Genomic DNA, 25030 nt, shown 5'->3' with positions numbered 1-25030 from the left:
AGATGACATGCATCTCCAAACAAGGGGAAAAAAACAAGGCTGCTCTGCTGGTACAAAAATAATTAAAAAGCCTTTATTAAAACATTAAAAACATGACCAACAAGTATCGATCAGATCTGGTGTTCATCAGGGCGCCGAGTGCCTTGGATTTTTTCCCCTCAATCATAAATCTATTTTTACACTTCTGGATAGTAATATTTTACCAGCAGGAAATCTCCAGTAGGACCTATTGTTAAGTATATACCCGCCTCCAATGAGGCCCTGTCCTGCCTCATATAGTGCAGATTCAAGCAGAGTTTCTCTCCTTTTTTTTTTTTTTTTTTTACATTACACTAAACCAGTTTTCTGGAAAATGAAACAAAACAACAGCCATCAGTGTTGCAACAATGGGTATTCTTATGTCGATCCACTGTGCTTGAAAATAAACAAAACAAAAACTCAAACAAAAAACAGTGTCAACATACAGAGACTATATTCAAAATGTGGTTTCCTCTGAATTGCTTCATTTTCATCAAGGTGGGATCAAGTTCGCCCCGATCCACGGTCTAAACCTCTGGACCCTGCCTTGGCCACATTGCGGTGCCAGCGTTGTTTCCGCTCCAAGCAGGAGTGGGTGGGGGTGGAGTAAGCCATGTTGGTTTTGAATGAGTTTCCTGCTGTAGTAGTAAGAGTAAAATTAGAGTTTTATGTGAATTGTAGGAGGTGGGACAGACACATGGCTGTCTTGGGATGGTGAGGAATGTAACCTACTTTTCTGTCAACAAAGTCCCATTTGTGCTGCTGGTATGTGATAATGGGGCTTTAAATTCAAGTATCTAAAATGTGTGTGAAAAGACACAATGTTGGTTGCCAACAACTGTGAAGTGTTTACCAATTCAATGATAATTCAATGTTTATCAGGAAAGAGCTGCAGCTGTTAGTGGAGCCAACTAGGACTGTAGGACCTAACCAGCACATAGATCAAGAGCAAGCAACCAAGTCTTCAGGTTTTCATTCTAGCCAAAAACTATACCCGCTGTTTTTACTGACTAGCTCCTCCACTCTGATTGTAGGTGTGCTAATCACCAGTGAAATCACCTGGTGTCGTGTTTGGTTGGAATGAAAACCTGCATACGGTCTGCCATCCACGACACAAATACCCCTCCCTGATCTAGATCCAGTGATGCAGACATACAGCAGGCCTCTGCTGACATCTAGTGGACTATACTGCTTCACACAGTTTGTATCATCACTTGTTACACAAGCGGGACTGAGAACAAGAGGAAGTTTACACCATGGTTCAGACACACAAACATGCGGACAACACACACACTCATACAACGAGGAACCAACTGTAAATACACACTGGAAGACCTCAACCTTCGACATTATCAGTAAACTTTGAACTCACAAGCTCATATTTCATGATTTTGTTTATGCAGAAATGTATGCAACAGTAATATACAGGACTACAGCTCTAAGGCAGGCACTAATACTCTTTCACTGTGAAGAGCTTAGAAGATGTTGCACAAAAAGGAAGGTAAAAAGTGAAAGTTTATTAATGCAACATATACGCGCACAAATGAACAAAAAAACATAACTTTGAGTTTGAAATGCTTATGTACATACACCATTTTTGTGTTCCTTGCTTACTTACGTGTTATTATTCATTTATGCGCTCATATGTAGCATTAATAAACTTTCACTTTTTGCATTCCATATGTTTATTTTTTGATTTATCTTTGGGCTACCTTGGAAGACCTTTCCCCACTGTTTTTTCATGTGGATACTGAATGGAAGGTAAAACAAATGTAAGAGCCAGTCAGTTAAAAGTCAAAAGTCAGTTTACTACAAACCAAGCTGTGTTGATTTTATTATTAATGGTACAAACAATGTTGTTCTGGCCTTAAGTGCTTAACAGTGCATAGAAACCTCTTGAAAGGCCTATTAAACAAATTTAAATCGATGCAGCGTATGATGGGGGCAACACTGTAACACACTGTCATCCATTATCATAATATCCGGACTCCAGAAAGAAAATTTACGTATCTGATATCTACCAACAGACTGTTCTATAACATTCAACATTGATAGGGCATCGAACCAAGACATGAGGCCCAGCACCAAGATGTAAAGGTTAACACTTCTTCTTTGACAAAAAATATACAGCCAACGCACTGATTCCCCTCCTGGTTGTTATACGAAGGCTGCGAAAGTCTCTTGAGTAAACTCTACCATTCTCAGTGGAGCGCTCAGGTGTGTGTGTGTGTGTCATCAGAGGTTGATAGTGTGGGATGTACCAGCATTCAATGATTCAGTCCATGTCTTTGGTTTGTGATGTTCTTGGCAATGGTAGAGTTAATACAGCAGTTGTGGCTGGTGATCCTACGTTCTTTTAGCAGGTTTAGCAATAAGCTGCCTCTCTCTCTCGAGCTCCTTCTCACGTTGCTGCTCCTTTTCCAACGCTTCCTTCTGCTTCTGCTGCTGCAGCTTCAAAGCCCTTTTCTGAGAGGGAAGAGCAGTCGACATTTAATCAATCAATGCATCTATTATTTACTTTGTATCCATCATCCATATACTTTAACCTTTCTCGTAGGGCTGGGCATTATGGTTGAAAACAATATCACGATATGGCTCACGTATGCAAAATCACATGTTAAATAATCAAATTAATGTTCATCCCATTGGACCGAATGGTAATGTTAGGTGTGATGTCAAACAAAACTGACATTTTCAAATAATACTCCTACCACACCTGAATTTATCGTTTTTTAAATAAAATTAGCTTGTTATCAATTTATATAGCTGAATTGTGTCACGATATCCTAGAATCACCATGTCATCACGATAGGATTCCACTGAAAGACGATAAATGATAATATTGACTTATCGCCCAGCTTTACTTTCTCCTAATCATAAAGCAAGCCATTAATGCAGTCAGTCTATCCATCTTGCATGTTAACAAAACACTCATGTCATGTAAAAGTTGATGAGCAGACAGATACCTTTAGTTTTGTCGTCTTTTCGTGGAGCATCATCATCTCTTTCCGTATGTTCACCAGTTTATTGTGGTAAACCTTTGCCTCTGTAAACTAATATCATCAACAAACTGGATTAGAAATCATGACTGCTGGCAGGGGTAGTGAGTACAAAGAAATTAGATTATAACATAGTCCAAACATACCAGTGAATTGAGGTCCAGTAGGGCATTACACTCTCTGAACTTGGTTACTTCTTGGTCCAGTGTGTCTAGCAGTATCACTTGGTTTTGCCTGGTCAAGACAAAAATGAAGAACAAAAAATGTATGTAATCACAGGCACCACTTCACCAAAACCTAAGACATGTTAAAGTGATAATATAAGATTCTGAAAATGAAAAATCTGACTAAATTTTAGGGGACAAGTGGAACAGTCAGCAATGTCCAGTAACTAGATATTATTGGGTCAATATCATCAATTATTAATGCAACATAATGCAGAAAATTGAAGAATGAGAATATTTTTTTGTCATGGTATGGCATGGTATAACAGTCTACTAGGCTACATTTTATCAACTCCTCTTGAGTGTTCAGCTAAATATTTGCCACACTCTCCTTTGCCATCTGGACATCATCTTCCTTTCCATCCATCTGCCTCTTATAACAGTCTAATTATATTGTCAGCCATATAAAGAAAGACTACGTAGTTTGACAGTGACATTTTTGTTTAAGTAATAGATTAACATTCAGCACACAGACTCCTGATGGTTAATTGAGTCAAAATGTGCAATTGCTGGAAAAAATGCAATATGATAATCATTCAGACAATAACAAAATGTTTAGTAGGGTCTCACAGAATTTCACCAAGTTTGTGAAAGACACTGCAAGTAGTTTTAGATTCATTTATACCTACAAGTGAAGGCCAGCATGCTGATGCTGAAACTTGTAATCATTATCATAGCCGAGAATTACACGGGTCGACAATCATGAAGAAACTCACCTATCCAATTCTGCACAGCTCATAATTATCTGTGCCTCTATTTTCTGTACTGCATACCAGTGTTTGTATGCACATGTACGCATGTATGATTTTTTTTACCTACATCTTCCACATACATTTTTATTTTATTTATTTTTTATTTCACCTTTATTTAACCAGGCAGGTCAATTCAGAACAAACAACGACCTGGCAAGAGGACAAAAGGACCTGGGGAAGGGGGAAGGGATAGAGGAAAAAAAAAAAGTAAAATCTCTCTAATCTCTACAGACTTTTGTGAGGAAGATAATTTATTTTCACCATCATAATGAAACCTCCAAGATCAAATTTAGATTATTTGAAGCAAGGTATAACAAAGGCCCGTCCCTTTCCACATCCACCTTTAACAGTGACATGGCCCCATGATATAAATTCACTCTTAAGTTGAAATACCTCCACTTTGCCATTTGAATTGGATCCTTTTCAGGTCCCATACTGAATAAGACAAGTCACACAGCACTGGAGAGCAGAGGGTTTCCGGATTGAGCCAGGCTGGGGGCAAGTACTGGGCAAAGAGTGCCTGCCAGTGGCCAGAAACGGTCAGCTCCAGTGCTACAGAGACCTGGATAAGTGGAGCCCTGCTCTCTATTTGGGGTCTCTGTGATGAGTGAAGTTTAGAGCAGTGGTCTTCAACTCTGGTCCTCAGGACCCCGAACCCTGCTGGTTTTCATTCTAGCATTGTAATCAGGGACTTTTTATACCTGGTGAATGCAATTAACTAACTGGCAGGATAGAAAGCCAGCAGTACTCTGGGTCCAGAAGACAGGATTTAAAACCACTGGGTTAGAGGGGTAAGTAGCCCCAGGATAGGCAACTGTGTGTCATGGAGGGCCGAGAGTATGCAGGTTTTCATTTCAACCAAAGACTACAGCAAGTTATTTCACTGATTAGCTCACCTACAACCAGAGAGGAGGAACTAATTGGTGAAATCACCTGCTGTAGTCTTAGTTGGAACAAAAACCTGCAAACTCTCTGCTCTCCATGGCTCATGGTTTGATATGTTTCTTCCCCCCTGATCAATATCTGCAGGGAGTCATACCTGTCTAATCTCATACTTGTTCATACTTGTCTCACCTTCTACTTCATACATGCACAAGGAGTTCAGATAGACCTTAGCTGATGCTATTGTAATGTTCAAATTGTGTTTCATTGGATGATCTGACTGTGTGTTTACATTCAGGTGGTTATGTGGCAAACAGCTCGGCCATTATGACTGATGCTTTGCACATCCTCACAGACCTGCCCTCCATGGCACATGATATACCCCAACTTTGCCACTACCCCAGTTTTCCTCCCTAGTAGGGGATGCCTATTGAATTTTTGTGGTCACATGGTGCTGGTGAGCTGAGGGTTTTGGTTTGAGCCAGGCTGAAGAGTGTTACCACCAGCTCCAATTGTAATGTGTCATTAAGCTTTCCTGGGAATACTCACGTGAGCTCTTGGAGGACTTGTTTGGAGTTCTGTAGATCTGGCAGATAGTGGGACAGTAATCCCTCTGTGAGCTTTGCTACTGCTTCCTGATCCACTAACACGACTTCCTCTGCAGGGCCCGAGCTCTCAGGACGCAGTGACTCCTGTGGTGTCAACCTAAGCTCTGTTAGAGATGAAAGAAAAAAGTGAACAAAGCATTTATCATTGCTTCACAAAACCTCACAGACTAAATTAACCAATTAGCATCGACTCTAGTGGTCTGATAGTAATTTAATCGCATGAATGCAGTTGCATAGGCTGTAGCTGAAATCAGCTGAGCCACAGCCTCCAGGCCTCCAGGCCTCCAGATGCAGACAGTAGACCAGTAGAGAGTAGGTTAGGTATTGTTGTGAAAGCACACACCTTTATTGTGGGGAAGCTCACTGTGGGACGAAGGCCCCTCATCCTCCCTTCCTTCTGCCTCCATGCGTCACGACACTGTTGACCCAGACTGCTTGCAAAAACTGAAAAGAAGAACCAAGCATCAGATAGCTAACTAGCTCTCGCGTTTATCACGACCACGATGGAAAACACCAGTGAAAAAATACTATGTGGGTCACAGCTTATCAAAACAGCATGAGTAAGCATCGACATGCTGAAGTTTTAGCTTGCTCAGCTGCTTCATGCTGTGTAGCCTGATGACCCTGCAGCATCCAGCCTGCTGGCTGTAAGTCAACAAATATGAGCGCTAACAGACGTTACCTCAATCAACACCGGCTTACCTGTTAGACAGTCTGTTTAACGGTAGCTGTAGGCGTCAGGTGTCGTATATAGTTGATGAAAGGCAGAGGTAATGTGAGGGTTTTAGGCTATGAAGTATTGTCCATCATCAGTTGCTGCGTCTGAAAAAACATCATGTGACTGGAAACGTCACTCATGTGACTGCGCATGAAACCAAACTTGTTAGTGTTGCTTCCGGGTTGGGAGGCAGCGGCACGGGCACAATGTTTACATCAATTTTACAATGACAGTATTTAACATTGAACGAGATACATTTGTACAGGCGAAAAGCCCGGTTATTGGTAAGTCTGACTGTCTGTTTCTCAACAAACTCCGAGAAAATACAAGCGCTTGCTGTTTGTCGCGAACAACCAACAAGGCAAGCTAGCCTGTGCTAGCTTGGTAACTGTAGCCAAGGCTAACGTTAGTGAACTTTTCATCTGTCGTCGCACATTCCGCAATATCCAGCCGATTATTTTCAGTCAGTTTGCCTTTCTTCAAAGGACGAATGTACTCAAGGTTTAGCTGTTCAAGTGGGGCTGTACATTACCTCAGCACTTAGAATTAGCATATTCACTCACCAACTAGATAGCTAGCATAGTAGGTCTGTCAAAATTAAGTTCACGTGATTTTTTTTAGTGAATGGCCGGTGGTATTTAACAGCGGCACTGATAAAAATTAAATCGTTAGCACTGCTGAGGTTTGGTGTGTAGGCGTGGACGTTTATGTGATCGTTTGGTATCACTTTCCTTTCTACAGTTGATCCACTGGGTGGTTTTTCCTCCAGGCGCTAAAATGGAGAGGAGAGGACAGCAGGCTTGCTAGCGCGCAGTACAGAAGAATGTGAATGATTACCTCCCACTGACCTCCGTGAAGGCCAGAAACCCACAGTGACCCCAGCTGAATCCACCTCCCCGCAGTTAAAGATGTCAGGTGCGAACTTCATGAGCAAGGTGCGGTCCGCCTTCAAGAGGGAGAGAGACGACTGGGACCTGAGCGACACGGCGCCGTTTGACTTCTCCGACGAGCTGGTGGAGGATGAAGCTCCCAAATTCAACAAACTGAAAGTGGTTGTCTCTGGAGAAATGTCGGACTACTCCGCCGGGGCTCCGTCCAACGGGGTGGCGGTGAACACGGTGGTGGTGGATGATGATGACTCGCTGCTCGGCTCCTCTTCCAGCCTGGGCAGCCCGGGACTGAACATGGACCCCTGTGACAACTGCACCAAGAAGAGGGAGAGGATCAAGCAGAGGAGGGTGATGAAGAAGCTCGGCATCGCAGCTGTGCTCTATTTCCTTTTCATGATAGGGGAACTTGTAGGTAAGAAGGTGCAGAGTTACACCAGTACCTAACCATTATCACTGCTCTCGCATCAGTGTCTCGTCAGCTTTATGGCGAACAAGTAGAGATGTCACAGAGACAGACAGGCTGTCCAGTTAAACACATCAGATTCAGCTAAACAGCTGATGTGGGAACTACAGCCTGACTTGCCCTGAGTTTCTTGTACTAAAGAAAAATAATAATTATTTATTTATATTATAAAGCACTTTGTAACTGTGTAACTAGAAAGATCTATCTCTCTCTCTCTCTCTCTCTCTCTCTCTCTCTCTCTCTCTCTCTCTCTCTCTCTCTCAAGTGAAATAAAAATAAAAAAGACAAATGACACAATGACCATGACAAAACAATGATTAATCTTGCAGCCCAGGTTTTTTTTTTTTTTTTTAAATCTTTTTTCCACTTGAGACAGAGTGCCTTGCTTTTCTTTTTGGATCACTGCCTTTTATAATTACATTTTTTACTAGCAAGTGAAGGATCCAAAGTTTTCTTGTATTCGTTTTATTGTGCGTTCATGTGCTATTGGATATATCAGAAAAAATAATTTCCTACATGGAAATTTCACACGAACGCCCTCCAACGTCGGGTGATTAAGTTGGAAACTCTGAGAAAATTTTGCTACCCAAGTTTCCGAGCTATGACGCAATGGTGACCTTTAACCTTCTCAACAAGGCAAAAAGTTTTGTCAGTCAACAGTAAGAAAACACATAGATGCTCCTTTATGGCAAGTTTGTAGTTAGCCAGACTAACCCAACATTTATTATTTTATTATTATTTATTTGAATGACGTTTGTCAAGGACGTCTGTTTGTTTATTGTTTGTCTTCCTGGTTTGATTTTCCAACAAAAATAGCACATAAATGCAACGCTGTTTAGCAGCTGACTTGGAAGTCCCAGATGTCGGACTTTCCCACAAGCACATGAATGCACAATCAATCCACCTGTCCCTCTCAAACTATGTGCCATGGATGGCCAAGAGTCTGCAGGTTTTCATTCCAACCAAAGACTACAGCAGGTTGTTTCACTGATTAGCTCACCTACAACCAGAGAAGAGGAACTTATTGGTGTAATCACCTGATGTAATCTTTGGTTGGAATGAAAACCTGCATACTCTTGGCCCTTCATGGCTCATGGTTTGAGATGGTTTCTTCCCCTCTGCCCTTGTACGTCCTTGATCTATATCTCATTCTTGTTGTCTCACCTGATACTTCATACATGCACAAGTAGCTTAGATGGACCTTAGCTAATGCTACTGTAATGTTGACATTGTGTTTTATTGGATGATCTGACTGTATGTTTTGCATTCAGGTGGTTATGTTGCAAACAGCTTGGCCATTATGACTGACGCCTTGCACATGCTCACAGACCTGGTGGGCATTTTGGTTTCCCTGCTGGCCCTCTGGCTCTCTGCCAAACCGCCCACCAAACGATTCACCTTCGGACTGCATCGCCTGGGTAAGTCTCTGATTTCAGACCGCGTCCCCTCTCCTCTTTCCTCTCCCGCTTTCTCTCTTCCCTCTCTCTGTCTCTCTGTTGTATGAGGCGGCCAAATACAGGAGGATTTGATGCAGATGGATCATGTTCAAAGAAGAATGTGTGTGATCAGCAGTGTTCAAGCTGGATCTGATCCCATTTTACCTCAATCACATCTTTGACCTTAGGATGCCTTCGCAACCCGTTGGCTGCTTTAGATTCACTTAATAAGCACAAACTGTTTCTTTCTTCCTTACTGATCACTACCTGTTTAAAGACCCCATGAAATTAAAAATAACCAATGTTGCTGGACAAAAAAATGAAGATTTCTAGACATTTTCCGGTAAACAACACATTTCTGTTGATGACTCATCGTGCACTCGAGGCTGTATATAAAATTTACTGTTGGAATTATTCCCCCCACTCCCTGGTATGTTTTTTTTCTAACATGCAAGCTGAGTTCAGCTAGATGGGACGAAGGTGTGTTTTGCTTTTGGCTGTGCGCCACCGAAAACTCTTTTCCCAGACGGCGGGGGGGGGGGGGGGGGGCGGCGACGGAGGCAGAGAATATTCCTCCACAACCAAGTGCAAACTGCTGACTGTCCATGTTTGATCTGAGTGGGTTTGACGTTGGCGCTCCCACTTCTGCGATATTAATTTCGATATATTTATAAGCCCCTGCTGCTGACCCTTCCCATCCTAACTTTCTGTTTCATTGGGAAATCCGTCAATACATGGAAGTGAATCACGCTCTCCATGCCACTTCATGGCGTCTTTAAGCCTATCCACAGCTTCTATTTCCACTGTTCATGTGAGTGTGCTTGGTATATGCGGTTGACTCTGACTTCCTATCCCAGAGGTGGTCTCGGCAGGGATCAGCGTGCTGCTGATCTACATCCTGACGGGGGTCCTGCTGAATGAGGCGGTTCAGAGGACGGTGCACCAAGACTTCAACATAGATGGCGATGTCATGCTCATCACTGCAGCTGTTGGGGTGGCTGTCAACCTCATGTGAGTGACACATGCATATACACACACGTCACTCTCGCTGCACTACATGTGAAATGTCTGTCTATAGAAAATGGTGGGCTGGTTTCGCAAAGTTAGACCTGTACTGTAGGATCCGGAAAAAGGCTCAATCCTGTCCTGTCTGTGAGTGTATCAGCAAAAAATTAACAATTCCATCCAAAGTACTTTCTTTATGGCACTTTAGTTTGGTAATTTAGTTGCTGATCCTCAATGTGTAATGTTTGACCACAGAGGTAGGTAGATGAATGAAGAATTGTTGCAATTTCTAAGCCCTCGACAGTAAGTCCTAATGTCAGCTTGTCAAGTCAGAACAAATCAAGAGTCCAGTATCAATTTAATATCTTAAAGAAAACAAAATATCTAGCACTTTTAAATGCAATATTACTTTAGTAGTATAAAAACATCATGAGTTTGATTTCTATAATCAGTTTCAACTTCAATAAATTCAATCATTCCATACAAATTCAGAAAATAGAATTTAAATTCAGTCGTCTGGTGGAACAAATCTCATAAATGTCATTCTAAGTCATTTACACAAACACAAGATCTTTTGTCAGGACTTTATAAATCTTTTCAAGTACAGGTCAATGTCAAGTCCCAAGTCACTAGAATCCAAGTCAAGTCTTAAGTCTTCTCTTCATGCATCAAGTCGAGTCTCAAGCAATTAAAACTGACTCGAGTCCAAGTCATGTGACTCTAAGTCCCCACCTTGTCGCTGCTCAGAACAATAATCCCTTCCTCTTTGTTTTTGTATGTCTTCAGCATGGGCTTCCTGTTGAACCAGAGCGGTCACCTCCACTCCCACGGTCACGGTCACTCCCACGGCCCCGCGGCCGGCTCAGGCTCCCAGCCGGCTGGGTCCGGCCAGCAGCAGAGGCCGCACGGCAGCCTGGCGGTCCGGGCCGCCTTCATCCACGCTCTGGGAGACCTGGTCCAGAGTGTTGGGGTGCTCATAGCTGCCTACATCGTCCGCTTCAAGGTGCCTCGCCTTTCTCACGCTCTGGTTTTAGCAGCAGTAGCTGTTTACTGTTTGCCAAGATTAGTTTTAAGCGATTTTGTGATATTCCCAATTGTGAGTTGTCTATAAAACAAGATTGCTGCTTTGTACCACACATGAATTCAGGTATAGGGCTGCCACTTTAACAAAGTATCAAATTCAATTTTTGGAGCAAAAATGTAGATGAATTCAAGATTAATTTCAAAATTGCATGTCAAAAATGGCACTTTTTTTTTAAGGCTAAATATGCAGTGGCCAGTAATTAGTTGCTTCACATGTTTTCCCGTTTGTATCCACAAGGGGGCGCCATGGCATAAGCAGATAAAGTAAACTTGAATTCTGTTTGGCCGGAAACAGAGACTACATGGTAGCAGAATAGCTTACAGGTTCCTGTTTCTTTTTGTCTGTTGAGGTTAGGGTTAGGGTCTTTGTGTCTTGTAAGCCCAATCAATCAATCAATCAATCAATCAATCAATCAATCAATCAAGCAATCAATCAGTCAATCTATAGCACTGACAGAGAGAAAACTGAGAAAGATATTACAGTGTACCAAATCAATGGACACAACCTGGCCATAGAAACAGGCCAACACAGGAATTTTTTATTGTATATTTTCTATTTATTTATTTATTTTAAAAATTTAATTTCCCTGTTAATTTCCCAAACTCATGTTGGTATGCAAATTAGACTTCTGAATTTAAAGTGACAGCCCTATTCAGGTATATGTTGGAGATGTCTCCTGTGGATTTCTGCTCATTACGCTATAATCAGGTCATGCAAGGCTGTGGACTGTGGCTATTACTAGATGAATGAGGCCCTAAAGGAGTTATAGTCCAACAAACAGACAGAGTGATATGTCTGTGATGTACTGTTATGTGACTATTGGGCCCTAGTTGCAACTACTTTTCCCTAGAGAAATAAAAAAATATATATATTTCAGTTGATCTGATGTAACCCTCTGACCTCACAGCCGGAGTATAAATTGGCGGACCCCATCTGTACCTACGTCTTTTCCATTCTTGTACTGTTCACCACTATCCGCATCATACGAGACACGGGGGTCATCGTACTTGAAGGTAAGAGTCAATGTTTTTTTCCTCACTTCTCACTTTATTGATACTTTGATGCTCCCAGTAAAATAAATGCCAGTCTTGGTCCCGGAGTGCTGAGAGATTTTGCTGTTTAGTTTTTTGTACAGAAACTTTGCTATAAGAGGGGTGTGAGTGCGTTATTGTGGTGTGTACATGTGTGGAGTCTAATGGCGGTGGATTTCCTGCTGTGTCAGGCACTCCGAGGCACCTGGACATTCAGCGAATCAAAGAGGACCTCCTGAAGCTGGAGGATGTCCAGTCAGTCGATGAGCTGAACGTGTGGGCGCTGACTGCTGATAAGACTGCCGCCCTGGTGCATCTGCAGCTCTGTGAGTGGACACAGGACATCAGTGCATACAAAAAGAGAAATAAGAAATGTCTACATAAGTACTATTTAGTGAACGGCAGTGAATGTCTGCATTTACATTCAGCCAAAACTGTAATAGTTGAGAGTATATTTAGTATATATACTAAATTTGAGTTATTTGATTATTTAACCTGTTTACATGCATAGTAAAGGAATGTAAACATTCCTTTTTTGAACAATCATGTACTTTTATTATCGATATATTAATAGTTTATGTCCTTCATTATATTAACCATTGGATCAAGGTGTTTACTTGACCCATGTCATAATTACAGTATTCTCATAATCCCATTAAGACTAGGAGTGCATGTACAGTGCCTTCACAAACGTATTCAACCTTTTCATGTTACAGCTGGAATTCAAAATGGATTAAATTGAGATTTTTTGTCAACAATCTACACAAAATAACCCGTATTGACGGGAAACTGAAACTGTATTTAGAGATTTTTGCAGATTTAAAAATGGAAAATGGAATACAGAAATATTTCATTTCATTATGTATTCAATTCCCCAAGTCAATACTTGGGAGAGGCACCTTTGGCAGCGATTACAGCTTCTTGGATACGTCTGTATCAGCTTGGCGTGTCTGTGTGTATTTTGGGATTTTCTCCCATTCTACCTAGGAGATTTGGTCAAACTCGGTCAAGTTGGATGGGGATCGTCTGTAAACATCCATCTTCAAGTCAAACCACAGATTTCCAATAAGATTCAGGTTTCGGCTTTGGCTGGGCCACTCAAGGACTTTGACATTCTTGCTCTGAAGCCGTTCCAGTGTTGATTTGGCTGTTTGCTGAGGGTCGCTGACCTGTTGGAACATAAATTGTTGTCTGAGTCTAAGGTCTTTAGCGCTTTGAAGCAGGATCTCCTCAAGAATTTGCCTGTATTGGCTTTTTTCTTTGTTTCATCTATCCTTACAAGTCTCCCAGTCCCTGCTGCTGAAGACATATTTGTTTTGTTCTAATGTCCAATCAATTGATTTGGCCACAGGTAGACTCCCATCAAGTTGTAGAGACATGTCAAGGACATCCAAGGGAATTTAGATGCACCTTTACTCAACTGGGAGTGTCTCTGCAAAGAGGATTACTTGATGACACAAAACATTTCAGACTTTAATTTTTAATTAATTTGTAAAAAAAAATTGTAAATAAAAAATGCTGTATTATTGTGTGTAGATCAGTGACAAAAATTCAAATTTAATCCAGTTTGAATTCAGGCTGCTTCAACACAAAATGCAAAAACAAACCCGGGGGATGAACACTCTCTGAAGGCACTGTAAACGCTGTGTACAACACATGTTGATACTGGTTTTTTTTTCTATGCCCATGACTTTTTTCATTTAAAGAATATATTCAGCTTACAAAATGGATACAGTTAATTGGCACTTCATCTCAACATGTGATTCAGATTCAGAAAACTTTGTCGGTCACAAAATGTTGTTTGACGTGGCTCATAAAAAAGACATAAAAAGACAAACCACATAAAAACAAATAACAGGCATAAGGGTTAAAAACAAACATAAGGTAAACGTGCATGTGGCAACGTGCAAATATGACATGATATAAGTGTGCGAATGTCTTTCATAGTTTGTTTAAAATGCTGATGGCGGTTGGGATGAAGGAGTTCTTATAAGATTATGGGATTGCTGATGTAAAAAACAGAAAGAAAACAGACAAAAACACCCACTTCTACTTGACATTCAAGCTTTTATAGGTGGCTTCAATTGTGTGTTTCTGTGTTTACAGCACCCTCTAGTGCTAGCAACTGGGAGGACGTCCAGGCCAAGGCCCGTCACCTGCTGCTTCACACCTACAGTCTCACCAGGTGCACAGTGCAGGTCCAGACACACAGACAGAGGCCAGTAAACACCTGTGCACACTGCCAGCTGCCCAGCGCCTGAAGAGACACACACACTCTCTCACACACACACACACACACACACACACACACACACACACACAAAATGCATTTCATGGAGCCACAAGGCAGAGACTATGCAGAGGGCCAGTATGGTTCACCGCTGTTGCAGCTCCGCGCCACAGCAGGAGCCCCAGTGTGTATGCAAGTGGACAAAGTCAAACACTTGTGCCAAAGGACAGTCAGGGGAACGATAGCAGATGCACATTTCTATTGAAAGGAGCCCTACGTCCCCCAGGGTCTTCTATCTTATGCTTGCAAAGCTTTCAGAAAAGAGGTTGAATATTAAATGTTCAGCCGGGTGGAAAAAGGAAAAAAATCATGCTCTTAAATCACCATTAAAGCCTATTTCAATAGCTAAAACCCTATTCCTTTTTTTGTATTCTACTATTTGATTGTTGACAACTGATGTAATGTCATCAGATGTAATTTTACTGTTTGGTACTAGGTGGACTGTATACTTCAAGATTTTTTTTATTTTTTTTTTATTTTACTAAGAATGATAGCAAACGAAAAGGTACCTCATGTCACTTGGTGATTGCTGTAATCGCAGAGCGTAGGAGTTGCACTCTTCACCACTGTGTCATCGGCATCGCTGAGGCAGTGCGTTTCCCAGCCTTTGTTATTGGAGTCGAGTGTCTCATCATATGCACCTAATCATACTCACTTTCTTTTGCCAAAGGCTGTTATATGGCGGAATTTGTCAAAAGATGTTTTTTTGTATTCTTTTAAGTTCTCTGAATTGGCTGCACTGACCTTGGGCTCGGCGATATGGCTGAAATCAATATCACAATATGTTAAATATGATGTTAAATAATCAAATCAATGTTCATCTCATTGGACTGAATGATAATGTTAGGTGTGATGTCAAACAAAACTGGAATTTTCAAATAATATTCCTAACATACCTCATTTTGTCAGAGTTTTTAAATCTAATTTGCATGTTATCAATTTAGACAGCAGAATTGTGTGTCGCAATATCCCAGAATCACCATATTGTCACAATATGATTCCATTGAAAGATGATAAATGGTAATATTGAATCATCGCCCAGCCCTACACTGACCAACACTTAAAATAACATCACTTATTTTACTGTAACATGTTTCTTTAGCAGTAATTTATTGTGGGGGAGAGCAGGCAACTGACAATCAAAGTGTAACTGACTTTGGATAATGTTAAATGCTACAGTGGCTGGAAAGGTTCAGTGTGGTTTCAACTATACGCTGCCTACTACATTAATGTGTTCATATCACACACTGACACACCAGTACAGTATCTGACAGAATTGGAGGTTTTCAGTGTTTCAGAGGGTCAGTATTTTCACGAGGAACAGTGTGAATTTTGAAGTTTGCCAATAGTAGTGTTTATCATGTTTTCTGTGTCAAGTGCTCAGGCTCTGGTTGGTTTCACTCTAAACCGTTCCATTGTTCTGGTATTAATAATCAAGGGAAATCAGGAACTGGGTTTCTCAGTTTTTGTTTGTAATAAAATATTTGATCTTTTGTTTCTCTGAACATCTCATATTTCTGGACAACTTGAGGTTAGGGTTAGTTCTTGTATTTAATTTGTGAACTAGTGTTATAACCACTTGAGGGTTTGTTTTGCTCTGCAAAACTGAACCAGTAATTTGCACATTCCAAACTGAAAGCTTCTTCTCTAATCTGGTTATTTTCCACTGAATTAGTTACTGTTGTATATGTTTCTTCATCCACATTTCTATTATCAGTTGTGAGAGTGCCTCCACCATGCTTCCTTTTACTAATCACATGATTATGACTTTCTAAACTAGAATACTAACGTGAATAAAAAAAACATTGGAAATCAATTTGAACACTCAGTGAATTTGCAATGGTTTGCCAGACTTGCTTACTGTGGTTTAGCCATGTTGCTGTTGATCCTCAACACTAGGTGGTGTCATTTTACAGAAGCTGACGGATGCTTTTGATTAACTTCTCAAGGGTGAATTGTTACTTTTATTGTGGAATTATTGTGATTTTAGTGTTGAATGGATGATGGATAATACTGAAGACTGGGTTTGTCCTCGTTTCCATTATATAATGGAGCATTATGTGTTTATCACACCTTTGAAACTTTGACAGAAGGGCTGCTGTTAATGAGACTTTTGTATCAAAGTCAATACTCAAAATGAAGACAAATTAAGAGTTTATTATTGACAACATTAGTATGAGGAAACTGGGAGTGTCCTGGTTTCCAGGTAACAGTTGGGTGAGCATAAAAGCAACCAGCCAAAGCCAGCCAACTCCTTTATTTGCATTATAACAGAGCCAAGGGTTTACAGCATCCACCTGACAGTCCTGCTTCACTCTGAAGCATTATAAAATACTGAGCCTTCTGGGTCGATAGTGGCTTTTTGGAACTGAAGCGGCAATTACAGTCGATTTCGGTATAGCAACAATATGGATATTTTTAGAAACGGATTACTTGCAGGAGAGTGAGCAACCACAAGTTCATGGAAGTCTTGTTATTCATACATAAGTGACGTTACAAAAGATGAGACATTTCCCAAGTGTTGTCATATACTTTATACACTACTTATAGCAACACATGGCGACTTCCACCTAACATTACTTCCTGGTCACATGACGGGCGTGGTTTGGTGGTGACATGATGTCTGAGTTTATGACTGTGGTCCAGTCACGTACACAAATTCCGACACTTTGCACTACATCCTTCCTCTGCCTTCTTCCTTCCTTTAACTAACCTTTCAGTGTAGTTTATTAGGTGCAAGTAAGTTCAGAGTTCTGCCCGTAGCTTGCACATGTATTATCTTTGATTACATGAAAGGAAAAAGCATTAGAATATTGAAACATGGCCTCTGACCAATGACTGTCCACGGTATTTCTTCCTCACAAGTTTGAAAGGTGCATATGTTTTCCAAAGCTATGAAAGCTAATTGGCAGCGTCCATGTAGTGTCTAAGAGCAGAGAAAAAGGATATTTGAAAGAAAGTCAAACAATAAGAGTGAGAAAATAGATGAACCATAAATGTTTTTACCCTTTTGTAAGGTGTGTTCAAACCTTGTTGTTATGCTCTTAAAACTGACATAAAACCTGCAACTGAAACCAGATAAGAAAAATAGGTTCCTTGATAATAAAGTAACTCAAACAGAGAGATCAGGGTGTGGTTAAACAAACACGAAGGTAACAACACCCAGCCAGGATGAATTGATTGATATTGAATCTCTCTCTCTCTCTCTCTCTCTCTCTCTCTCTCTCATACACACATAATGTTTAGTTCAGAAATAATTTGAGAGAAATCCATCAAGATTCATAGCGCACCAACAGTACTTTGATCAGGGATGGATGGAGGGAGGGATTTCAGAGGTTCTTGCTCTCTTCTGAGATTGGAGATGACAGTAAGAGGATTGTCTCTTGTTATCAAACACAATAGGAGCGCTGAGTGCCCACACAGCCATAAACTGAGCAGATGAGTGCATTTGCCCATCGCTCAGTTGGGAGTAATTACTTTACAGCTGTACTGGCACCAACTCATCAGTCCTTGCCTGTCTGCAAAAAACATGCAAACACCGACAGCCTTTTTTTACATATGACTTAGAAATCAGAAAATGAAATAGAAAAGTTTTAACTAAATAACCTGCAAGCTGAAAGGCAGGTTGGTAGTTAAAACCAGTTGAAGTGTCATGCTCTTTGTCATCAGAGGGACACAACAACCATGTGGTAATAACATTTAAAGAAACTCTTAAATATTGGGGATTTTAATGAGCGAGATTATTAGATACAATAACCTTTCGGTTTAATTATAAGTTAAGGGAGGGGATGCAGTGCCTCCCCAACCCAACCTCAACTCATTAGCATTGCCTTTATAAATCAGGCAGCAGAGAAAGGGCAGACAGGACATATTACCATTAGCTAGACTAGACTAGTGCAAGGATATCAGTCTAAAAACAGTGAAAGTGCATATTAATGCTTGTGTATAAAATTTTTCATGGTCTGGCCCCCCCTCCGCTCAATGAATTCATTAAACAAAATCAAAACTCATCTACCAGAGCTAGTACCAGAGGGGATTGTAAAATACCACATAGAAAAAGTACCCTTGGGCAGTCAGCCTTTTCCTATCGAGCAGCACATGCCTGGAACAATATACCCACAGAACTAAGGAACATCACATCTCTCTACTCTTTCTCCAAATCTATAAAACAGTGGTTACTGGACAATCAAACATGCTGTCATAATCTGGAATAGTGGCTATGTCATTGTTTACTATTTGTTCTGTGCTCATGTGCTTTTGTCTGTGCTTATGTGCTTGTGTGCTCTTGTATGTTTTCTTTTAATGTTTTTTTTTTTTTTTTTTTTGTTATATGCCATCAATTTGCCAGGGACTGCTGTCATAATCTGGAGTAGGGGTTATGTCATTGTTTTACTATTTGTCTGTGCTTATATGCTTTTGTCTGTGCTTATGTGTTTATGTGCCTATGTGTTCCTGTATGTTTTTCTCTTAATGTTTTTATATGCCATCAACCTGCCAGGGACTGCAGATGAAAACTAGCCTGTACGGCTAAATCTGGCACTTTTACATGATGTACTTAAGTACTCATGTTAATTAATGTGCATTGTCCCTTCTTAAATAAATAAACAAACAAACAAACAAACTATGTTTATAGTTTCTTGGCCATGGATAATAAAAGCACTCATTTTTATATCAGTATATACAGGAAAAATCGATTCTTTCACAGTAATAATTTATTAATGTAATTATTATATATCAAGTACTGATGTTACACTGTGAGTCTTGTGCATTTAGATACATAGTACATTTACATCTCTGGTAAGAGCATCTAAGTTGCTGTGAGGACTGTTAGCTGCCTCGTCATATTTAACACCACAGCTTATTAAATATCTATATCTGTAATCACAGCAAGCCAAAGCACAATAGCCTCATTTAACTCGTACTTCATGGCAGTATAAGCATCTGTTAATCACAGATTTCTGCTGTTGTGGATGTCGTTGGGCCGGGATGCTACACAGCAGGCTGAGCCCCCACCGGTGTAGCAGAAGCATTTCCGCACACTGAATGTCAAAGTGCCCTAGTCTGTGCAGAAAGGATTCTGTTAGACTGATGGGGGGGTAGGGGTGCAGGGGAGCCGGGGTCTGGCTGGCCTTTACTTGGTGAGGCTCTTCACCAGCTCCAGCTCCTCGACTGGCTTCCACTGCTGGTTGATGGTGATAAGCTGCAGGGGAAAAGCCAGAGACAAAATATTGGGCTACACTTGATCTACAAGTAGTGCAACACTCACTAAAATTGGCAGAAACTTGAGTGGCTGCAGGGCAACACACAGACCACCGTGCAGCAACATCAACATCATGATGAGCATCTGGGGCAAATTTGATAACGGTGCTCCCCCAGTGACTCAGCAGATTTCAGCTCCGCTCTGGCAGATTCTGCTCCTATTTCAATGCCAATATGAATCGGCAGGCTGAATAACAAACATCCAGACATAAAAAGAATGTTATAGATTACCTTTTGGGGTTTGGATGGATCTAATCTCTCCCATGGTTCTGGGTTTCTGGTCCTATTCAAACTAGAAACAACAAATAAAGATGTGGCATCATTATGGAGGGTTTTTTTCCTAATTAAATATGTGCAAATTTGACATGCCAGAGGCTGAAAGAAATATGAAAAACAGGAACATATACATCTCGCATGCTATTTAAATTACCTGATATGATAAAAACCCAACCATGGAACATTTTAGATCAAAATGAGAAAAAACAAACAAACAAACAAACACAAGAAACAACATATTAAGACTCACATGACATCAGGTTTAGTGAATAGGAAGTAGAGAGAAGCAGAGGCGGCTCCTGTGGCAGCAAAAGCCATGAATCCTATCAGAGGGATCAACTAGAATATACAGCAACAGTGTGTTTAGGATGCAATGTGCATTATATTCTATAATGTGCATTATTTAGTAATACAATATCATATATCATATCATATAATATCATATCATATGATATCATGTCATGTCATGTCATGTCATGTCATATCATATCATATCATATCATATCATATCATATCATATCATATCATATCATATCATATCATATATCCCATAACATAACATTTGAGTATTTTATAACAAAGAATAAACAGAATTTCAAGTGTCCTGCATGGGTTGGAATTTTAATTTCTACAAACAGGAATCACTTGTAACACAGTAAAGATGTAAACAACTCACCTCTTTTTTCTTTCTCAGCATTTTAATAAATCCAGACATTTTTGAAATTCCTCTCGGACACCTAAATGGGAATCAAATTGATCATATTTCCAATTAATAATAAATATTCTGAGGCAGTGAGTTCATCCAGTAAAGTGGAGGCAACAGGTCAGGGATGCAGCTGCGTGTTGCAGGTCTCACCTGTTGTCGCTGAGAAGTCCTTGATGTCTCTGAAAGCATCCTGACCGCCAAGTAGACTAGACTAGAGGTGATACGAGGTGCAAGGCACGTAGACAGGCACCGCTTCCTGTATTGAAATCCACCAGTGGAGGCCAATTCTACAATAGATTGAACTTGGCTGATGATCAATATTTTTTCTGAGTGTGCAACACCCCCTTGTGGCCAGATTAAGAAACAAAAAGAAAAAGGGCAGTAGGATTGATCTATTAGTAAGGAAGTAAGACTATATTTATATAGGATCTTTCAAAACCAAGGGGTGACAGCAATTTAAGAATAATAGGTATATATATGTGTGTATATGTGTGTAAATGTGTTTTTTTTTTTAACAATAATTTGTTAAAAAAACTCAACATAAAAGAACACCAAAGCAAACAAACATAAAATATACAGTAGGAAGTTAAACAGAGATGATAAAAATGATAAAATCAATTGAAAGCCTGAATAAAGACTCAGCTGAGTTTGCAGCTCTAACAGTAGGAGGAAGATTATTCCAGAGTTTGGGTGCCTTTACAGCAAAAGTGTATTGCCATCATTATCCTCTTCATCTTCCATCTCCACTAATCACCTCAAGATTAATTTAGCACAGGAGAATGCATTGAATTACAAATTCACCACCATCATTTCAAGTACTCGTAAGTAAAAAAAAGAACACCAAGGGACACAAAAGGACAGGTTTTGCTCACTTTATTTCATAACCAGCTTATTAGTGTCAATACACTGAATTGTCTTTCCATGCACAAGAATGGTGCCACTGGTCATATGAGGAGTGTCATCTGTGGGCGGTTTGGTATGTGTGGATCTGTTGGGCGGTGAGAGAGGGGCTCATTTTGTTGAGGGACTGGAGGAAATATCTGTGTTTGATAGCAGAGGCCTCCATGCTCTCCTCTTGCAGCGTCAACAGAGCGGCCTGAAAAGAAAAACAAACAAACAATATTACAGCTAAACATGTTTATTCCTTAACAATCTCTGTCTACATCCGCATGTGGGGAGGTACATTTCGGAGCAGGATCACATCAAGGACAGGTATTATAACCAGGTGTAAGAAGGCCCTCAGTTGCTCGACACATTACCTCTTTGCACAGATTTTCCAGGTCGGCTCCAGAGTAAAGCTCAGTCTGGGCGGCCAGCTCCTCCAGACACACATCAGCGTCCGTGGGCATCGTCTCTGTACACACCTTCAGGATGGCAAGACGAGCCTGAACACACATGCAGAGAAACACACACACACACACACACAGTCAATCGCATTTTATCTGTGCATTTTGTAGGTTACAGTGAGACAGAATCATCTTTGAAATCACTTCTGAAAACTCATTTTTATAGACTTTTTTTATTACCTTTTATTTTTTTAACCTCTTTTTTGCTCTCTTGCCATGCTTTATAACTCCCTTACCTTGCTTTTATTGCTTTTGCCGTTGATATTCTTTTTTTTAATCTTTGTATAGTGCTTTGTAACTGTTTTGAAAAGAGCTATATAAATCAAGATGAAGATCATTACTAATATATAAAGTGGGAGACAAAGAGCGGAAGTCTAAGTCCAGAAGTGGATTTAGACAAGCATTAAGCTCAGCCCCTTTGGAAGCCTTTGGTTTCAGTCAGAGGTCGGAGTCTTTTGGGCTTTCGGTTTCATTTGACATTAGAGAAAGACAGGAAAGACAAGAAAGAGAGAGGGGAGGTAGGACTTGAACTCATGACATTGTAGAGTCATTGTGGTATGTACTGTAGCATGGCGGGTCTTTAAGATAAGGAGCCACATCATGAATCCAACAGATGATTTACCTGCTGGTCAGGCGGTGGGACGTAGATGATGTGGTCCAGTCTTCCAGGCCTGAGGAGGGCGCTGTCTAAGCAGTCTGGCCTGTTGGTGGCTGCTACAATCATCACTTCTTTGTTGCACACTTCCTGGCACTCCAACTGCCAGGGGCAAAAACAACATAAAGCACAAAACGTTCACTAAACCGCTTCATATTGATCAGATTTTGTATTATGTGAATAGAGGAGTGAGGACACCTTTCCCCAATATCTGACCTGTTGCTGTGTGTGACCCTCCTCCTCTCCCTCTGCCTGGAGCATCTTCTCCGTCCCTCTCCTCTCAAGGGTTTTCAGTCCGACCCCATCCAGCTCGTTCAGAAGCACAGACAGGAGGCGAGTCTGTAAGCTGTGAGGCGTCCGACTGTCTGAGCGGGAGCCGATCAGAGAGTCGATCTCATCGAGGAACAGGATACAAGGAGTACAGGCCCGGGCCTGGCGAAACAGCTACACATGGACACACACATGGACAGACAGTAACAGGGCTTTACAGAGGGAACAGACGGTCAAATGTGAGGTGTTCTTACTGACTGTAAAAAGACGATATATATTGTACCTGTGCTAAAGCCTTCTCCGAGTCTCCGACATAAGGAGAGTAGAGGTCGGCGCCGCTGACAGACAGGAAGGCGCAGTGGGAGGAGGCAGCTGCGGCCCTGACCAGCGTGGTCTTAGCACATCCTGGAGGTCCATACAGCAGCACCCCCCGAGGCCGACTCAGACCCAGACGAACAAACGCCTCAGGGAACCTCATCGGCCACTCGATGCTCTTTAGGTACAGAAGCAGGAGGGGACAGCACACGAACAGGGGATGGACAGAAAATAAGATTTAATTACTCATCATACTATTTAAGAGATGCACATATTTTGTCATTACAACTCAAAGCCTATGCCGTCTGTCATTGACTAGCTACTGTAAATTCGTTGCATCATCTGATGTGTGGCGCAATAATTATTCCCCCACTCCCTTAATAAAATAGAATGAACAACATGAATCAGTCCGCTCCGACTGAGCAAATAGGATAAAATCAAATAGAAAATATAAAAAAAAGAAAGAAATAGCTTATATTAGGAAGTGACTGCTTATACAAATTACTGCTTATGTTGCATTGAAAATTAACTCAGGCTATTTTATGAAGCTAAGTTAGACTATGAGTAAAATGCATTGGAGGTCTCAAAATTCCATGGCACACTTGACCTTGCCTCAAGGCACACCGTTTGAAAACCTCTGGTCTAATTCAAGCACTGGCACTCAGCTACCTGTCTGAGTTTGAGTTTGACCTCTTCCAGGCCTCCAATCTGCTCCCAACAGACTGGAGAGAGCTCAGTCCGGCCCAGGCTGCTCCTCAGACAGGAGGGACGCACCGTCTTCAGGGCGTCCTGGAAGTGCTTCATCCCCACGGCCTGCTCTCCTGAACCCTGAATACAACAAGGCAACACAAGAGAACACATTTACACATCTAGCCATGTATTTTGTTCATTTAAAGATAGATATTAAAGAGAGATATTAAAATGGTTCTCTAGAAGTCGTCAAGTAACAGTGTAATGATTCAATATGATGCGTTGTTTTTGTATTGTATTTACCTGTGAGTTGTGTCGGATGGCATGCATGGCGGCCTCCCTGCACAGCGCACTCAGGTCCGCTCCTACATAACCTGTAGTTCTCTGTGCAAGCTCTGCCATGTCCACACCGGGAGACACTGGCATCTTCTCACACAGAACAGACAAGATCGCCTTTCTCTGCGCCAAGGTGGGAGCTCCGATGATGACCTGAAGAAAAGACACAGGATTAAGAGAACTAAAACAACATCCAAAAAACAGGCTGGTGTGAAGGTAAAGGACAGAAGAAAACCTCAATAAATAGAAAAATAGAGTCTGCACACTGCAAAATAGAGCTCCCAGATAATTACTTTATTGATGTTTAGGGTTACGGTTTGTTTCTAAAGAAAGACCTGGAGCCAAAACGTCAATAAACTAATTATCTGGGGACTATATTTTGTGGTGTGTGGACTCCATTTTTCTCTTTATTTTCTATCTAATTATCTATACCTCTCTGTCAAACCTTCCAGGCCGGCGCAGAGCCGGGTCCAGGCTGTCAGGCTGGTTGGTGGCTCCAACGATGAGGAAGCGATCGGACCGGTTCATCCCGTCCATCAGCGTGAGAAGCTGGGCGACCAGCCGGTTCTCCGGTGCCGATGAGCCTGTTCTCCTCGGACACAGAGAATCTATCTCATCTAGGAACAACACACACGGACCCTCTTCTGCCGCAGCTCGCGCCCGCTCAAACACACCCCGCAGCTTCTCCTCGCTCTCACCTGGCCGGGACCCCACCACCTAAAACATAGATTTTTTTTTTTTACTATCACTATTATACAGTCACTATTTGCTGCTCTG

At 41.3% G+C, this 25030-nt stretch overlaps 4 protein-coding genes across 6 annotated transcripts; 1 reads left to right on the top strand and 3 right to left on the bottom strand.

The window, feature by feature from the left end:
* Positions 1-1570: 1570 nt before the first annotated feature.
* bloc1s6 (biogenesis of lysosomal organelles complex-1, subunit 6, pallidin) lies at positions 1571-6331 on the bottom strand. Of its 2 annotated transcripts, none has more exons than XM_071520848.1 (6): positions 6186-6307; positions 5827-5927; positions 5425-5587; positions 3164-3251; positions 2985-3071; positions 1571-2484 (listed from the first exon to the last, which is right to left on the bottom strand). In XM_071520848.1, exons 2-6 carry the CDS (start codon positions 5888-5890, stop codon positions 2365-2367), a joined length of 522 nt encoding a protein of 173 aa, XP_071376949.1. In that variant the 5' UTR covers positions 5891-5927; positions 6186-6307; the 3' UTR covers positions 1571-2364. The 2 variants fall into 2 exon arrangements, with proteins under 2 accessions (XP_071376949.1, XP_071376948.1); XM_071520847.1 differs by having other exon boundaries at positions 1572-2484; positions 5827-5914; positions 6186-6331.
* Positions 6332-6360: 29 nt separating this feature from the next.
* Positions 6361-16199, top strand: slc30a4 (solute carrier family 30 member 4). 2 transcript variants are annotated; one of them, XM_071520844.1, is made up of 8 exons: positions 6361-6485; positions 6943-7503; positions 8826-8972; positions 9848-10001; positions 10782-10998; positions 11987-12092; positions 12302-12436; positions 14217-16199. In XM_071520844.1, exons 2-8 carry the CDS (start codon positions 7110-7112, stop codon positions 14369-14371), a joined length of 1308 nt encoding a protein of 435 aa, XP_071376945.1. In that variant the 5' UTR covers positions 6361-6485; positions 6943-7109; the 3' UTR covers positions 14372-16199. The 2 variants fall into 2 exon arrangements, with proteins under 2 accessions (XP_071376945.1, XP_071376947.1); XM_071520846.1 differs by having other exon boundaries at positions 6378-6485; positions 6971-7503.
* Positions 16200-19078: 2879 nt separating this feature from the next.
* On the bottom strand, positions 19079-20888 carry cunh15orf48 (chromosome unknown C15orf48 homolog). Its single transcript, XM_071520852.1, has 5 exons — positions 20792-20888; positions 20612-20672; positions 20186-20274; positions 19891-19951; positions 19079-19600 (listed from the first exon to the last, which is right to left on the bottom strand). Exons 2-5 carry the CDS (start codon positions 20648-20650, stop codon positions 19532-19534), a joined length of 258 nt encoding a protein of 85 aa, XP_071376953.1. The 5' UTR covers positions 20651-20672; positions 20792-20888; the 3' UTR covers positions 19079-19531.
* A 617-nt stretch (positions 20889-21505) lies between these two features.
* On the bottom strand, positions 21506-24970 carry LOC139645194 (ATPase family gene 2 protein homolog B-like; the record flags this gene model as incomplete). Its single annotated transcript, XM_071520839.1, has 8 exons — positions 21506-21737; positions 21901-22026; positions 22610-22744; positions 22859-23086; positions 23196-23405; positions 23897-24055; positions 24221-24406; positions 24686-24970. Coding segments are annotated over 8 exons (1467 nt in total), but the record flags the coding sequence as incomplete, so codon positions are not given.
* Positions 24971-25030: the final 60 nt, after the last annotated feature.

Source organism: Centroberyx affinis, unplaced genomic scaffold, assembly GCF_046629955.1.
Source record: "Centroberyx affinis isolate AG114_WGS23_722 - 3 ecotype Tasmania unplaced genomic scaffold, CSIRO-AGI_Caff_v1 ptg000829l_1, whole genome shotgun sequence".
NCBI lineage: Eukaryota > Metazoa > Chordata > Actinopteri > Beryciformes > Berycidae > Centroberyx > Centroberyx affinis.
Note: the sequence above shows the minus strand (reverse complement) of the source record. Positions and strands in the feature narration are given on the sequence as shown.

Excerpts from the sequence above, each read along its gene's own strand:
- bloc1s6 (XM_071520847.1), bottom strand. The coding sequence starts at position 5,890 with ATGGAGGCAGAAGGAAGGGAGGATGAGGGGCCTTCGTCCCACAGTGAG. Across the intron at positions 3,072-3,163 it reads TACTGGACCTCAATTCACTG|TTTACAGAGGCAAAGGTTTA; the intron begins GTATGTTTGGAC and ends TGATGATATTAG. Across the intron at positions 2,485-2,984 it reads AAAAGACGACAAAACTAAAG|AAAAGGGCTTTGAAGCTGCA; the intron begins GTATCTGTCTGC and ends CTTCCCTCTCAG.
- slc30a4 (XM_071520844.1), top strand. The coding sequence starts at position 7,110 with ATGTCAGGTGCGAACTTCATGAGCAAGGTGCGGTCCGCCTTCAAGAGG. Across the intron at positions 7,504-8,825 it reads CATGATAGGGGAACTTGTAG|GTGGTTATGTTGCAAACAGC; the intron begins GTAAGAAGGTGC and ends TTTTGCATTCAG. Across the intron at positions 8,973-9,847 it reads CTTCGGACTGCATCGCCTGG|AGGTGGTCTCGGCAGGGATC; the intron begins GTAAGTCTCTGA and ends TTCCTATCCCAG.
- cunh15orf48 (XM_071520852.1), bottom strand. The coding sequence starts at position 20,650 with ATGTCTGGATTTATTAAAATGCTGAGAAAGAAAAAAGAG. Across the intron at positions 20,275-20,611 it reads TGCTGAGAAAGAAAAAAGAG|TTGATCCCTCTGATAGGATT; the intron begins GTGAGTTGTTTA and ends TGTATATTCTAG. Across the intron at positions 19,952-20,185 it reads TTCACTAAACCTGATGTCAT|TTTGAATAGGACCAGAAACC; the intron begins GTGAGTCTTAAT and ends TGTTGTTTCTAG.